General features: G+C 54.8%; 1 protein-coding gene across 1 annotated transcript in view; it reads left to right on the plus strand.

Moving 5' to 3' along the window:
* The first annotated feature begins 7,048 nt into the window (after positions 1-7,048).
* ISL2 (ISL LIM homeobox 2) overlaps positions 7,049-11,765 on the plus strand; it is a 6,402-nt gene continuing 1,685 nt past the window's right edge. The window contains exons 1-5 of the mRNA XM_024768980.1: positions 7,049-7,182; positions 8,029-8,218; positions 8,504-8,766; positions 10,594-10,877; positions 11,489-11,656. Of these exons, the coding sequence (XP_024624748.1) occupies positions 7,125-7,182; positions 8,029-8,218; positions 8,504-8,766; positions 10,594-10,877; positions 11,489-11,656 (963 nt within the window). The 5' untranslated portion in view covers positions 7,049-7,124. The remainder of the gene's footprint in view (positions 7,183-8,028; positions 8,219-8,503; positions 8,767-10,593; positions 10,878-11,488; positions 11,657-11,765) is intronic.

Genomic DNA, 11,765 nt, shown 5'->3' on the forward strand with positions numbered 1-11,765 from the left:
TCACGATCTTGTTACCTCTTGCCTCGCTTGACTTACCCACGTGTTAATTTTCCCGCAGCACAGCTATGTTCTTGCCATTTTCCCGTCTGAATCTCTTCAGTACAACAACAGGATCCTGGAGGTTCTCCTTTGCCAAGAGAGTCCCTCATACTCCTCAGTGGAAGTCTGAGGCTTCCCACTGTCTGACACGAGCTTCCCTTTCAGTCTTTCGCTCACACTGACTCCTCTGTGGGAGTCCAGCCCCACGGACTTGCCTTGGGTGGCTCCAGGGGTCTTCCCTGTCTCTCCTGGGCTTTGCCTGTGCCACTGCCCTGATTCATTCCGGCCTCTCCCAGCTGCTCACATTTTCCCCAAAATGCACTCAACTCACTCATCTCCTCCCTCTGTCTTCGAGACTGTTCCCTCTTCCAAGCAGACCTTCCTGCTCCTTTTCTGCCTGGAAGAATCATGCTCACCCTACAGGGCTCAGATGGTTTGCCGTGGGCTCCAAGAAGCCTTTCCAGTCATCCCGTTCTGGGCTCCCTCCTTGGTGTTCCTGTTGCAGCTCTGGTTCTCAGCTCTGTGGTAGCCCTCGTCCCATTGCTGACCCTAAGCCAAAGGTGAACAAAGCTGGACACTAGGTAAAGTGGCAAGGACACATTTTAATTAGTAATATCTATTGCAACAGGGAGAAGAGTCCCGCATGAACCGAACTCAACTTCGACTTGTACGGAGGTGATGGGAATTGTAAAGGGAGAATGAGGGAACAGGGAGGGGGATGAGTGGGGGCTCAGAAGAGTCAGCAAAGTGATAAATTAGAAAAGGCAGGAATCAGGGGTTGGTCTGTGAGAAATCCATCGGGGTTTGCTAACTGCTGCTTATCCGAGGTAGGCTCCTACCCTCCCACAGAGGCTGGGAGACACTGGCCCTATCTTAAGGTTTTGGATGGAACAAAAAGTAAATTCTTTTGCAACCTTGAGCTTTTTTCAGGTAAGCACTTTAAGCGGGGCTGGGGTCATCCTAGGGATGTGGCATTGAGACGTTATAAACTATGTTAGTGTTTTGCTCAAATCTTCATAGGCTAAGACAGAGGTCTAGTTGAGAAAGCGCTTAGAGGAGGCTGGCTAAAGTCTGATCAAGGAGAGACTCTGTGTCACCTACCACCATCTTTCTCTTCTCTCTACCGGGCTGCCTTGTTTCAGTGAAGGCACCTTGTCCAACCAGGGCCCCAGCCCCAAGCCTGGCCCATTTGGCAAGAGACTGGCCTCTCTGCAAAACCACCCAATCCTGGTTTGGTTAATCTATTCCTTTTGGAGCTCAGTCTCTCCCTCTTTCCTTCCTTCCCTTTCTTTCTCATTTTGCCCAGTATCCAGATCTTGGCAAGGGGAGGGATAGTGATAGAAAAAAACCGAACCCTAGAAGGTAGGCCCTGTGAGTCTGCAGGCTGGCAGAAGCAGCCAGGAATGCCAGTGCCCTGGGTCAGGCTGCTCAGAACCACTCCCAGGCCACACTGAGCCAGCTGGGGCTCCCCCTTCTGGAAAGATGGGGAAAATGCAACTGTCCCAAAAGGCATCAGCACAGCTCCTTCCTATTACCCCCTCCCTTCCTGAGATCTGGGCATGGCGGTTTATCCCTGTGGCTACCAGGGTGTGCTTTGGAAAGAAACAAAGGCTCCCATGTGTTGTTTTTTTATTAAAGGGTTAATTTTTCTCATCCTTCTGTAATGACCATATTGATCCCGCAAGGAAAAGAGTGCTAGAGACTGTGGGTTTGCTTAATACAGAATGACCCTGGCACATGTCCACTATAAACAAAGTAACAAACAAACAGACAAGTTCATTCCCATCTGGATAGACTCAAGTAGCACAAGTTCATAACTAGTGGGCTTGAGTCTCAGTCCCAGCTCTTACTAGTTGTATTAACTCGTGAAGGTTATTAATTTATTCATTTCTGAGCTGCTGGAAGATGGTAAGAGGACCTGACCTGCCTCAATGCCTCAGAGGCAGAGTTGGCTTCATGGGATGCAACCGGTACAGTCCATGGGGCCCCATGCTTGGTTTCATGCTCTGCCATTGCCGTCTTGAAATTGTTACTAATTTTTGAGCGAGGGGCCCCGCATTTCATTTTGCACAGGTATCTGCAAATTATGTAGCCCATCCTGCCCTGTGGGTTGTTGGGAGCTTTAAATGAGACCTTCTACGATTGCTTAGCCCAGGGCCTGGACTGCAGCAAGTGCTCAGTGAATGTTAGGGAGGGAGAAAGGGGCTCAGGAAAGAGGGAGAGGGACCCTGCAGTGTCACTGGATACCTGTTTGCTCAAAGGAAGTTGGTGTGGGTCAGGCAAGAGAGCCTGGGGAGAGAGGATGGGCTTGGATATTGGAGGCCTGGAGTCTGACTCTGATTTGCCAAGTTTCTTTCTCTTCCTGGGCCTTAGTTGCTGTCTCTGAAACATGGTCCCCAACTCCCCCAAAGTCGAACCCTCAGAAGCCTATGGCGGTGATGATGGGGATGCTGAGACCCTTTCTGGCCAATTCTGTACAATGTCTCCAACTGCCTTTGGAGAAGAGTAGAGGCCAAGGTCGTGGGGTGGGAGGGGGATGGAGGCAGGAGGCAGAGGAGGAGGCCTGGTCCTCAGGTGGGCAGTAACAGAATCCCATCCTAAAGGACTCCAGCAGGAAGACCCCTGGTCTGGGTCAGGGGACTTGGCTTCCAGCTCCATTTCTGTCACTTATATGCTAGATGACAGGTCATTGGCCCTCAGTTTCCTCTCTGACACTCACGGTGGGATTAATGCTCCCATCACTGGCAACAGCTTCCTTTGTGTTGGGTGGGCACTATGCCTGTGACATGCCCTTTGTGAGTGATCCAGATGCAAGACAGTGTAATGATTCCACCAGCAAGCTCCGGAGGCAGAGAGCCTGGCTCCACCAGCTATGTAACCTGGGACAAATCACTTAACGTCTCCAAGCCTCAGTGTCCTTACCTGTGAAATGAGGATAATTTTAACAATAGTAACTCCTTCCTGAAATTGTTGTGAGCATATAGGCAGTCATGTGTGTGAAGGTGGCCCCAAGTGAGAGTCCTATATGTTAGCCATGACGATGATGATGATGATACTGGAGATATAGGTTAAGCCCCACATTCCTTCCCACATATGCATTTCCATGACAAATAGGAGACAAAACATCTCCTGGCAGGTAAAGCTCTCCTGAGTGGGTAAGAACAGCAAGGCGGTTAGTGGGGAAGGAAATGGAGCGCGTGTGCGCACATGTGGACCTGTAGGAGCTGTCTGGGGGCTCTGAGCTTGAGGACGGGCAGGCTGGGCGAGGATGACCACCTCTCTGGGCTGCAGATTTTTCTCTGTCAAACAAGGGTCTGAAAGAGAAAGTCTCCAAAGGGTCTTCCAGCGTTTTCGTTCTAGAGTTCTAGAAGGCAGGAAGAACGGAGGATTGACTAAGCAAAACTGTAAAATAATAAAGCCTGGTTTACTTTAGGTGACCTGGCCTGCTCTTTGATCTGTCCTAGGCCCTGGCCCCATGCCTAGTGCTTTCCTGCTCTTTCTTTCAGGACTTGTTCCCAGGGTAGGAGCTGCTATCCGTGTATCGTGAATGACCACCTGTTCTGTGATTTCTCAAGGATTTCTGCACAGTAAGCCTATCTTTCAGGGGAATTGTGAGTAGAGTTTAAGGCAACAGAGATGGGGTGGGGGGAGGTTTGGGGAGAAGGAATCCAGAGAGACTTCTTTGTGCTTCTGCAGTCTTCTCAGGAAGAGGGTCATAGCCGGGGCTAGTTTTTTGTTTTTTTGTTTTTTTTGCGGTACATGGGCCTCTCACTGTTGGGGCCTCTCCTGTTCTGGAGCACAGGCTCCGGACGCGCAGGCTCAGCGGCCATGGCTCACGGGCCCAGCCGCTCCGCGGCACGTGGGATCCTCCCAGACCGGGGCACGAACCCGTGTCCCCTGCATCGGCAGGCGGACTCTCAACCACTGCGCCACCAGGGAAGCCCCTGGGACTAGTTTTATGGGATAATACAGAGCTATGGAGCTCAAGCTGCTATTCCCAGCAAGGACAGAGAGTGATCTAAAGCCCAGGAAAGGAAGCTCCCAGATCTCCCGTGTGCTGTAGCCTGGGACATGGAGAAGGGGACACTGGGAGCAGCCAGGAAGCAGAGAACCAGGGCAGGGCCAGATCAATGGTGCCTTGTGGCTGTGCCGGAGGAAGAGGATTTCCACTGCTCTCACTCCAGTGCTGGTCTCCCAAGGATGGCTGTGACTCAGGAGACCCACACGGAGGGATCCTGAAACCGGTCCGTGGTTTTACAGCTCCAGACAAGTGAAGCTGGTGAGTGATGGAACCACACCCATGTGGGTCTTCAACCGCACAGTGAAAGAAGCAAGGGAGATGGAGCCAGGCAGACCTGCTTTGAATGCCAGCTCTGACTAACCCTGTGACCAGAAGCAATCACGTCACCTCCCTAAGCCTCAGTTTCCTCACGGACTAAATGAGTCTAATACTACCCACCTCATAACATTGCGGTAAAGACCTAATAGGCTAATAACAGGGGCTTTGCACATGATGGAGACTAAAGAAATATTAGTTCTTGACCCAGCTACCTGACATCTCAGGGGAAATCACCACCTCCCCCCTCCTCCCTAATAGGGTCTCAAAGAATTGGCTTTTTTCTGGTAAGGAGGAATTTCTCCTCTTGGCAGGAGAGTGTTAAAAGTCTGGACCTAGGATTCCAACACAGAGCCTCCCCCTCCTGGCCGCCTGTGCCATTGAGTTAATTGATTTGCTTGCTCCTAGTTGGGTGCTGACAGTCTGGCCAGGCCCAGAGCGGCTGGAGAGAGAGGCCAGCCGGCCAGGAGCACCTCCTAGTTCACTAGGAAAGCACGCCTACCACAAACCTCCTCCCCATTCTGAGACGGCACCCAGATACACAGACATCATTTGTACACAAATTCTGCACTCAGTCCACAGTTTCTGATCCTCCATCCCCACAGGAGATACACACAGAGCAAGCACACATGGAAATGCACAAAGAAATCATCAGATGACACACGCACAGATATACGTAGACCTCCCCTCCACGCCCAGAGGCACGCAGGCACTGCACGCAGGAAAGGCACAGCATACATAGAGGCTCCCAACACAAAGATACAGCCATAATTGTGATTATCATAGTTACCATGTATTGCACTTATTATGCTCCAGATATTGTTCTAAGGCTTTTCCAGAGAATGCTTTAATCCTTACAATAGTAGAGGTAGATATTATTTTTATCCCTCATTTTACAGATGAGTAAACCGAGGGTCAGAGAAGTAAAATAAAATGCCCGAGGTCACAGAGTGGCCTGGCGCAGACATACCCACCCATACCCTTCCCCTCGCTCCTCAACCCCGTTTATTTTCATAGACATGCAGCATTGTCCCCACCCCGACATGCTCCACACACACTCAGGGCGAGCGCTGTTTGGGGCACTAGTGGCCAAAGACGCAAGAAATGGCCTGTTGGCACAGCGGCTGGTAAACTGTACTGAAGAACCAGACGGGTGAGAAAGACCAGGCGTTCCAAAGGTAGTGGCAGTGGTTAAAAGCCTTCAAGACCGACGGGGCCACCACGTGAAGCGCTCAGCACAGCGCTGGGTGGCGGGCCGTCATCCAGTAGTGAGTTCAGTGTGCGCTGAGGGCCTAGCCCCAGCTCTGCGCAAAGCCTCTCCTTTCGCGCTTGGCTGCACCCATTTCCCGGCGAGCAGCCCAGAGTGCGAGGCCAACCAGCCCTAGGTTTTTAGCAGAAGGGCCGCCGAGCTCGACCGCGCCCTCAGGCCGACTTGGGCCGGGATCTGGGGTTCCCGTGGAGACATTTTATTCCCAGGCGCCCACCTGCGTCCCATCGCGCACCAAGTTCTTGGTACACCTTTTAATGGGAAAACAACGACAGCCACCATGGTTGGATAAATGTTATTTATAATTCATGGGCCAGTTCTTGAACCCTTTCAAACAAAACCCACAGAGATTTCTTTGAAAGAAAAATGCCTGGACTCTGCTCAGAAGTCGCGGGTTTTCTAAGGAACGACAAGCCGCTACACAGATAGTAAATTACCCCGCGCGCCACATTTGTTTCTGATTATTTGCATTGCAGTTGGTTTGTGAAATAAAACAGAAGAGTTTATAAATAACATTTATTCTGGAAGTGAGACACACATTCGACCCCAGCCTTGTTCCTAGAAGGAGCTGTGCTATTCGAGTGGGGAAAGAATGGGGGAGTCCGTGTCAAATTACACTCCCGCCCCAAATGCAAGTCAAGGCTCGAATCTGGATCCGGTGATCGTCTTCGGATTCTGCGTTCTGGCGTTACCCACCTAACGCTCCAACTGGGAGAAGTTTTCCACAGGCGGACGGGTGGGGAAGTCTAAACAGAGTTTATCCAAACCCTTAACCTCTCTCTCTAGCTTGGACCCTGAGAACAAAGGCGCCTGAGAGGAGAACGGTGACCGGCTGGACGGTTGAAGGTCTTGTCCAAACAGACCACCCTTCCCCCCAGCTCTCGTCCTAAGAGAGTGGATTTTTTTTTTTTTAATGAAACAAGGGAGCATCTAAAGGACAGGCCCCACTTCACTCCCCCAGGTATCCATCACCCTGCTCGAGCGCGCCTGGGGAGACAGCACCGCAAGTCCAAGAGGAAGTTCAGAGCTGCGGCGGCAGCAGAGACAGCTCAGCGGTGACACAAGGTCCAGCCGGGATAGCCCGACCCAACTCCAGAGTGAGGATCCTTGTACATTTCAGGGGCGGGGGGCTGCGCTCCATTGTTCACTCTGGGCCAATCAGGGTTAGCCCATTTCCTCCCAGCCAATCCTCCGTCACCCCCGCCTTCCACCCAATCTACCCCGCCCATCAGCCCCCAGGTCCCCAACACCTCCCCTGCATCCCCAGCGGTTCTGGGGAAGCTTCGTGACGCCACAGGTCCCGCCCCCAGCTCCGGCCACGGGCGAATGCGTGCTGACGTCATGCTGCGTGCGGGCCGGTGCGGAATCGCTCCTTCAACTCCGCGGGGCAGGAGGAGTTAGTTAGCAAAAGAGCCGAGGCTGGGCGCGCGACCTTCGTCTTTCTGCCCCTGGCCGCACGCTTTGCGCACATCTCTTTTCTGCATGGTGGATATTATTTTTCATTATCCTTTTCTGGGTACTATGGGGGATCATTCCAAGAGTAAGTCTTCCTGTGTGTGTGTGCGTTGTTAGTGTGTGTGCTTAATATGCAATATTTCTAACGCAGAAGAATGTTTAGTGGATTCTACAAGTGGCTTCTATTTGACAGGACACTGGGAGAGAAAAAAAAGAAAACGAATGCATTTTCCTGCAGGACCGCTTATCCGTTGGAATCCTGTTGTTTTAGTTTATAATTAAACACTCTTTCTCAAGCCTGCTAGGCTGACCTCAGGCTGTGAAATCTGCTTCTGTTTCGCGCTAAGGCAGTAGGTTTGATTTAGGGATGTGGGCTTTTTTGTTTGTTTGCTTGCTTGCTTGTCTTTCGGCCTTTCCAATAAGGAAGATTTCTCTAGCTTGATCTGGGATATTTAAACTAAGAAAGGTCAGAGGATGAGCGGAGACTCCGCCGAAAGCTGATGTGTCTGTTTTGGGATAGGAGGGAGTCGCTGTGAGAGGGAGTGTGCGGACGGCAATGCCGGAACATCACCGTCCAGTATTGATAGCGTGGCGTCCGCAGGGTTTAAATGTCTATTTACGCTTTCTTCTCACTGACTTGTTATATTTTAGTTACAAGATATATCGATAAAACGCCTGTGTCCAAGTGAATGTAATAGCGAAAAAAATCGGGGAGGGGGATGGGGGAAGACAGAAAGCCTTCTCAAATTCAGAAGATTTTGTTTTTTCGTTTCCAATTGTCTGGACCTATGGAAAGCCCATTTCCTTTTTCTTGTGGTCGCAATTCTTGAAAGAGAGCGAGAGCGCCAGCGGGTTGGGTTGGGGCTGGAGCGGCCTCGGCCGGGGTCCGGGCAGCCAGGCCTGACGCGGGCCCCGCGCCCTTCCCCGGCAGAGAAGCCCGGGACGGCCATGTGCGTGGGCTGCGGGAGTCAGATCCACGACCAGTTTATCCTGCGGGTGTCGCCCGACCTCGAGTGGCACGCCGCCTGCCTCAAGTGCGCCGAGTGCAGCCAGTACCTGGACGAGACGTGCACGTGCTTCGTGAGAGACGGGAAGACCTACTGCAAGCGAGACTACGTCAGGTGAGGCCCGCGAGAGCCCGGGCTGCGCCACCGCCCACTGGGGCCGGGGCTCGAGGATGGCGGGCCGCCCGCGCGCCCCGGCGCGGGCAGAACACGGCCCCCAACCCCGAACGCGTGCCGCCGCACACCTCCTGGCCTGGGAACCCCCCGAGGGCTGGTCCCCGCAGCCTCCCTCTGGGCCACAAAGCGTCCTGGGCGCGCGTGCCCGGGGTGGGTAGCAGCCAGGCAGGCGAGGCCGGCCGCAGGCCCCGTGCTGACACCACCGCCCGTGCCTTGGGCCCGCAGGCTCTTCGGCATCAAGTGCGCCAAGTGCCAGGTGGGCTTCAGCAGCAGCGATCTGGTGATGCGGGCGCGGGACAGCGTGTACCACATCGAGTGTTTCCGCTGTTCCGTGTGCAGCCGCCAGCTGCTGCCCGGCGACGAGTTCTCGCTGCGGGAGCACGAGCTGCTCTGCCGCGCCGACCACGGCCTTCTGCTCGAGCGCGCTGCAGCCGGTAGCCCGCGTAGCCCCGGCCCGCTCCCCGGCGCCCGCGGCCTGCATCTGCCAGGTAAGCCGCTTGCGCCCGGTACTGCGCCGCCGGCTCGGGAGTGAGTGCATGGGTGTGTGTTCGTATGGGGGGTGGTTGTGATCGGACGAAAAGTTGTCACTTGGGTGTATTTCCGTTTGCCTGCAGTGTGGGGTTTTCTGGGTGAGTTCAGAACCCTGTGTTAGGAACGCGGCTGAGTGTGTGTTCGTGTGACGGGGAAAAATTGCATGTGGGTAAATGTGAGCCGGGATTGTGTGTATGAGTGTGCAGAATAGTGGGGAATTGTGTTCTCCGTGATCAGGAATATGTGGAACACAGTAGTAGGAGCAGGAAGGTGAATGATCACGGGGAATCTGAAGTGGTGACTTTGTCTGTGGAACTTGTACTCGGAATTTCAAGCAGTACGTGTGTTGTCAGAGAGAAAAGATAGGTTTGCCTGGGGGTATGTGTGTAAGGAATACAGTTCCCAGCCTAGAGGTGGGTTCAGCCAGCCAGAAGCCCACCCGTAAGGACAGCTCTGAAGGCTAACCACTCAGCAAAGAGCTAGTGTCTGCATTTGTCTTTTGAGGCCCAGTTTGATGAACAACTTAGCCAAACGTTTCTCGGTGGGGAAGGAGTGGACGTACAGTGGACTCAGGGATCATACACCTCAGGGGATGCTCTGGGTCCTAATCAGGAGATGCCCAGAGTTGGGTTCTAAGTGTGTGGTTACCGGGTAGGAACAGTGACTCTGGCTGAGCAGTTACCAGCAAGTAGCCACAGACCTGAAGCACCAATCTCTAGACCAGGCTGAGCCTCTGGGTGCTGTGTGCTTGAAGTGCTCCCACTTCCTCTGGTCCTCCCTTCATTCCCGTATAGAATGAGAAAATTGGGCTAGATGGGCTGTTTGTAAATATTTATCCAGATCTAGATATGCCCAGAAGAGGATATAAATTGAAACAGTGAGACTTGTATCCAAACCTGGTTCAGATGGGAGTGTGAAACAGGATGAAGCCAGTGTTGAGGGCACCCTGGTCTCGGGTGTCGGAGGGGCTCCCTTTTGTTTGCTGCGGGTTGCGGGCCGCGGGAATCCGGCCCTAAATACCCGATTCTACTTAACCTGGGGTTGAGAGAACCCAAGGCCGAGTGAGGAAAGTGCCAGCGGCTGCGCTCGGGCCGGGAGGGCGGCCACTGGGCCAGGGAACCTGGAGCCTTGAGGGCGGAGACCCGGCGGGCCGAGGCCCGAGGGCGGGCAGAAAGGAACCGTTCCAGGCCCTGGAGGCCCACTCGCGCCCCAGGGCAGGCCTTCGCGACACACGGCCTGGCCCTGTCCGAGAGGCCTCTGAATCAGGGAGAAGGGCTCTTGGGGGCCACCCGGGAGCGGGAGACAAGCCCCCCAATTACGAGGCAGCGCGGCGCTTGGGGTCCGCGTGGGTCCCCTTACCCTTTCCCCGTCCAGCGTCCCGGGCGCGCCTCCTTCCTCTTCCTCTGAAACTCCGACTTCTTCCGGAGAGCTTCCCTCGTCCCGCGGAACCCACGCGGGCATTCCTAGGGTCTGGTAAGTGGAGGAAGCACAGCGGGGGTCGGCCACTCCCGTCCGGCACAGGCCTGGCTCGGAACTCCCACGCCCCGCTTGCGCGCTGGCGAGATCGCTGCGGGGAGCCCTGTGGAGGAACTAGGGAAGGGACGAAAATGCACACCTTTTTCCGGGTAGGGCGAACAGACGGAAAGGGAGAGAAGACGAACAATTAAACGGAATAAACGGAATAAACGAGAAACGAAATCGGGCCCCGGAGGACTCGGCCGCCGCGGGGCCGGGCGCAGGGAGAGTGAGTGGCGGTCACTCTCTCATCTCTCGCTCCCTTGCAGACCCGGGATCGGGCCGGCAGCCCTCGCTGCGTCCGCACGTGCACAAACAGACCGAGAAGACAACCCGCGTGCGGACCGTGCTCAACGAGAAGCAGCTGCACACTCTGCGGACGTGCTACGCCGCTAACCCGCGGCCCGACGCGCTCATGAAGGAGCAGCTGGTGGAGATGACCGGCCTGAGCCCGCGGGTCATACGCGTCTGGTTCCAGAACAAGCGGTGCAAGGACAAGAAGAAATCCATCCTCATGAAGCAGCTGCAGCAGCAGCAGCACAATGACAAGACGGTGAGAGACTGGGAGCTGGAGGATCGGATCGGGTGGAGCCTCGGGTTCGCCCTGCGGCATCTGCGTGCCCATTTCTGGGCCGGCTCTTGGGAGATCCAGGGGGAACTGGGCTCCCCAATAGCGTGTGTTGGTACTTTCAGAGCAAGGCTTACCTTGGGGTTGAAGGCTTCTTAATTACTGTATCCGAGGTCAGGTCTTCCCCAGTTCCAGCGGCAGACCAGAGTTGGGGTCTGGGGCGTAGTTCGGAGCTCAAGGTGGCATGTTTGCCAGAGCCAGCAAGTCGGGGCGGGTTGTGTCCTTCTCTCAGCATGACTCGGTTTGAACACTTTTCCTCTGCAAACCTGGAGAGGGATGGGAACGCAGGCCTCACGTTCGTTCCCTTGCCATGTTGGCTTCCAGCACCGAGGCTGGCCTATGGTGGCTGGTTTTGGGCCCGAGGAATTTGCACTGGATAAGGCGGGCTCACTCGGCTGCGGACAAGGGTATGCCTCCCCTAAACCGTTTCAGGCTCCAAATCACGTGCCAGTGCCTGGGGCCCCAGTCTCAAAGATGTCGGGAAACGCAAGACCTAATTCGAGCATCTTCCACCCTCTCTTCTGCTTGTCCCGCAGAGCCTGCAGGGACTGACCGGGACGCCCCTGGTGGCGGGCAGCCCCATCCGTCACGAGAACGCCGTGCAGGGCAGTGCAGTTGAGGTGCAGACGTACCAGCCGCCATGGAAAGCGCTCAGCGAGTTCGCCCTCCAGAGTGACCTGGACCAACCCGCCTTCCAGCAGCTGGTGAGGCCCTGCTCTACCCGCCCGGAACTCAGGACTCCGGGGGAGGTGGGGTGGATTTAGCCACTTAGCCAAGGTGGGAAGGGGTGGGGGTTTCTCAGGGGATGAGGGG

The sequence above is a fragment of the Neophocaena asiaeorientalis genome, unplaced genomic scaffold (assembly GCF_003031525.2).
Source record: "Neophocaena asiaeorientalis asiaeorientalis breed wild unplaced genomic scaffold, Neophocaena_asiaeorientalis_V1.1 scaffold879, whole genome shotgun sequence".
In the NCBI taxonomy this organism is placed as follows: domain Eukaryota; kingdom Metazoa; phylum Chordata; class Mammalia; order Artiodactyla; family Phocoenidae; genus Neophocaena; species Neophocaena asiaeorientalis.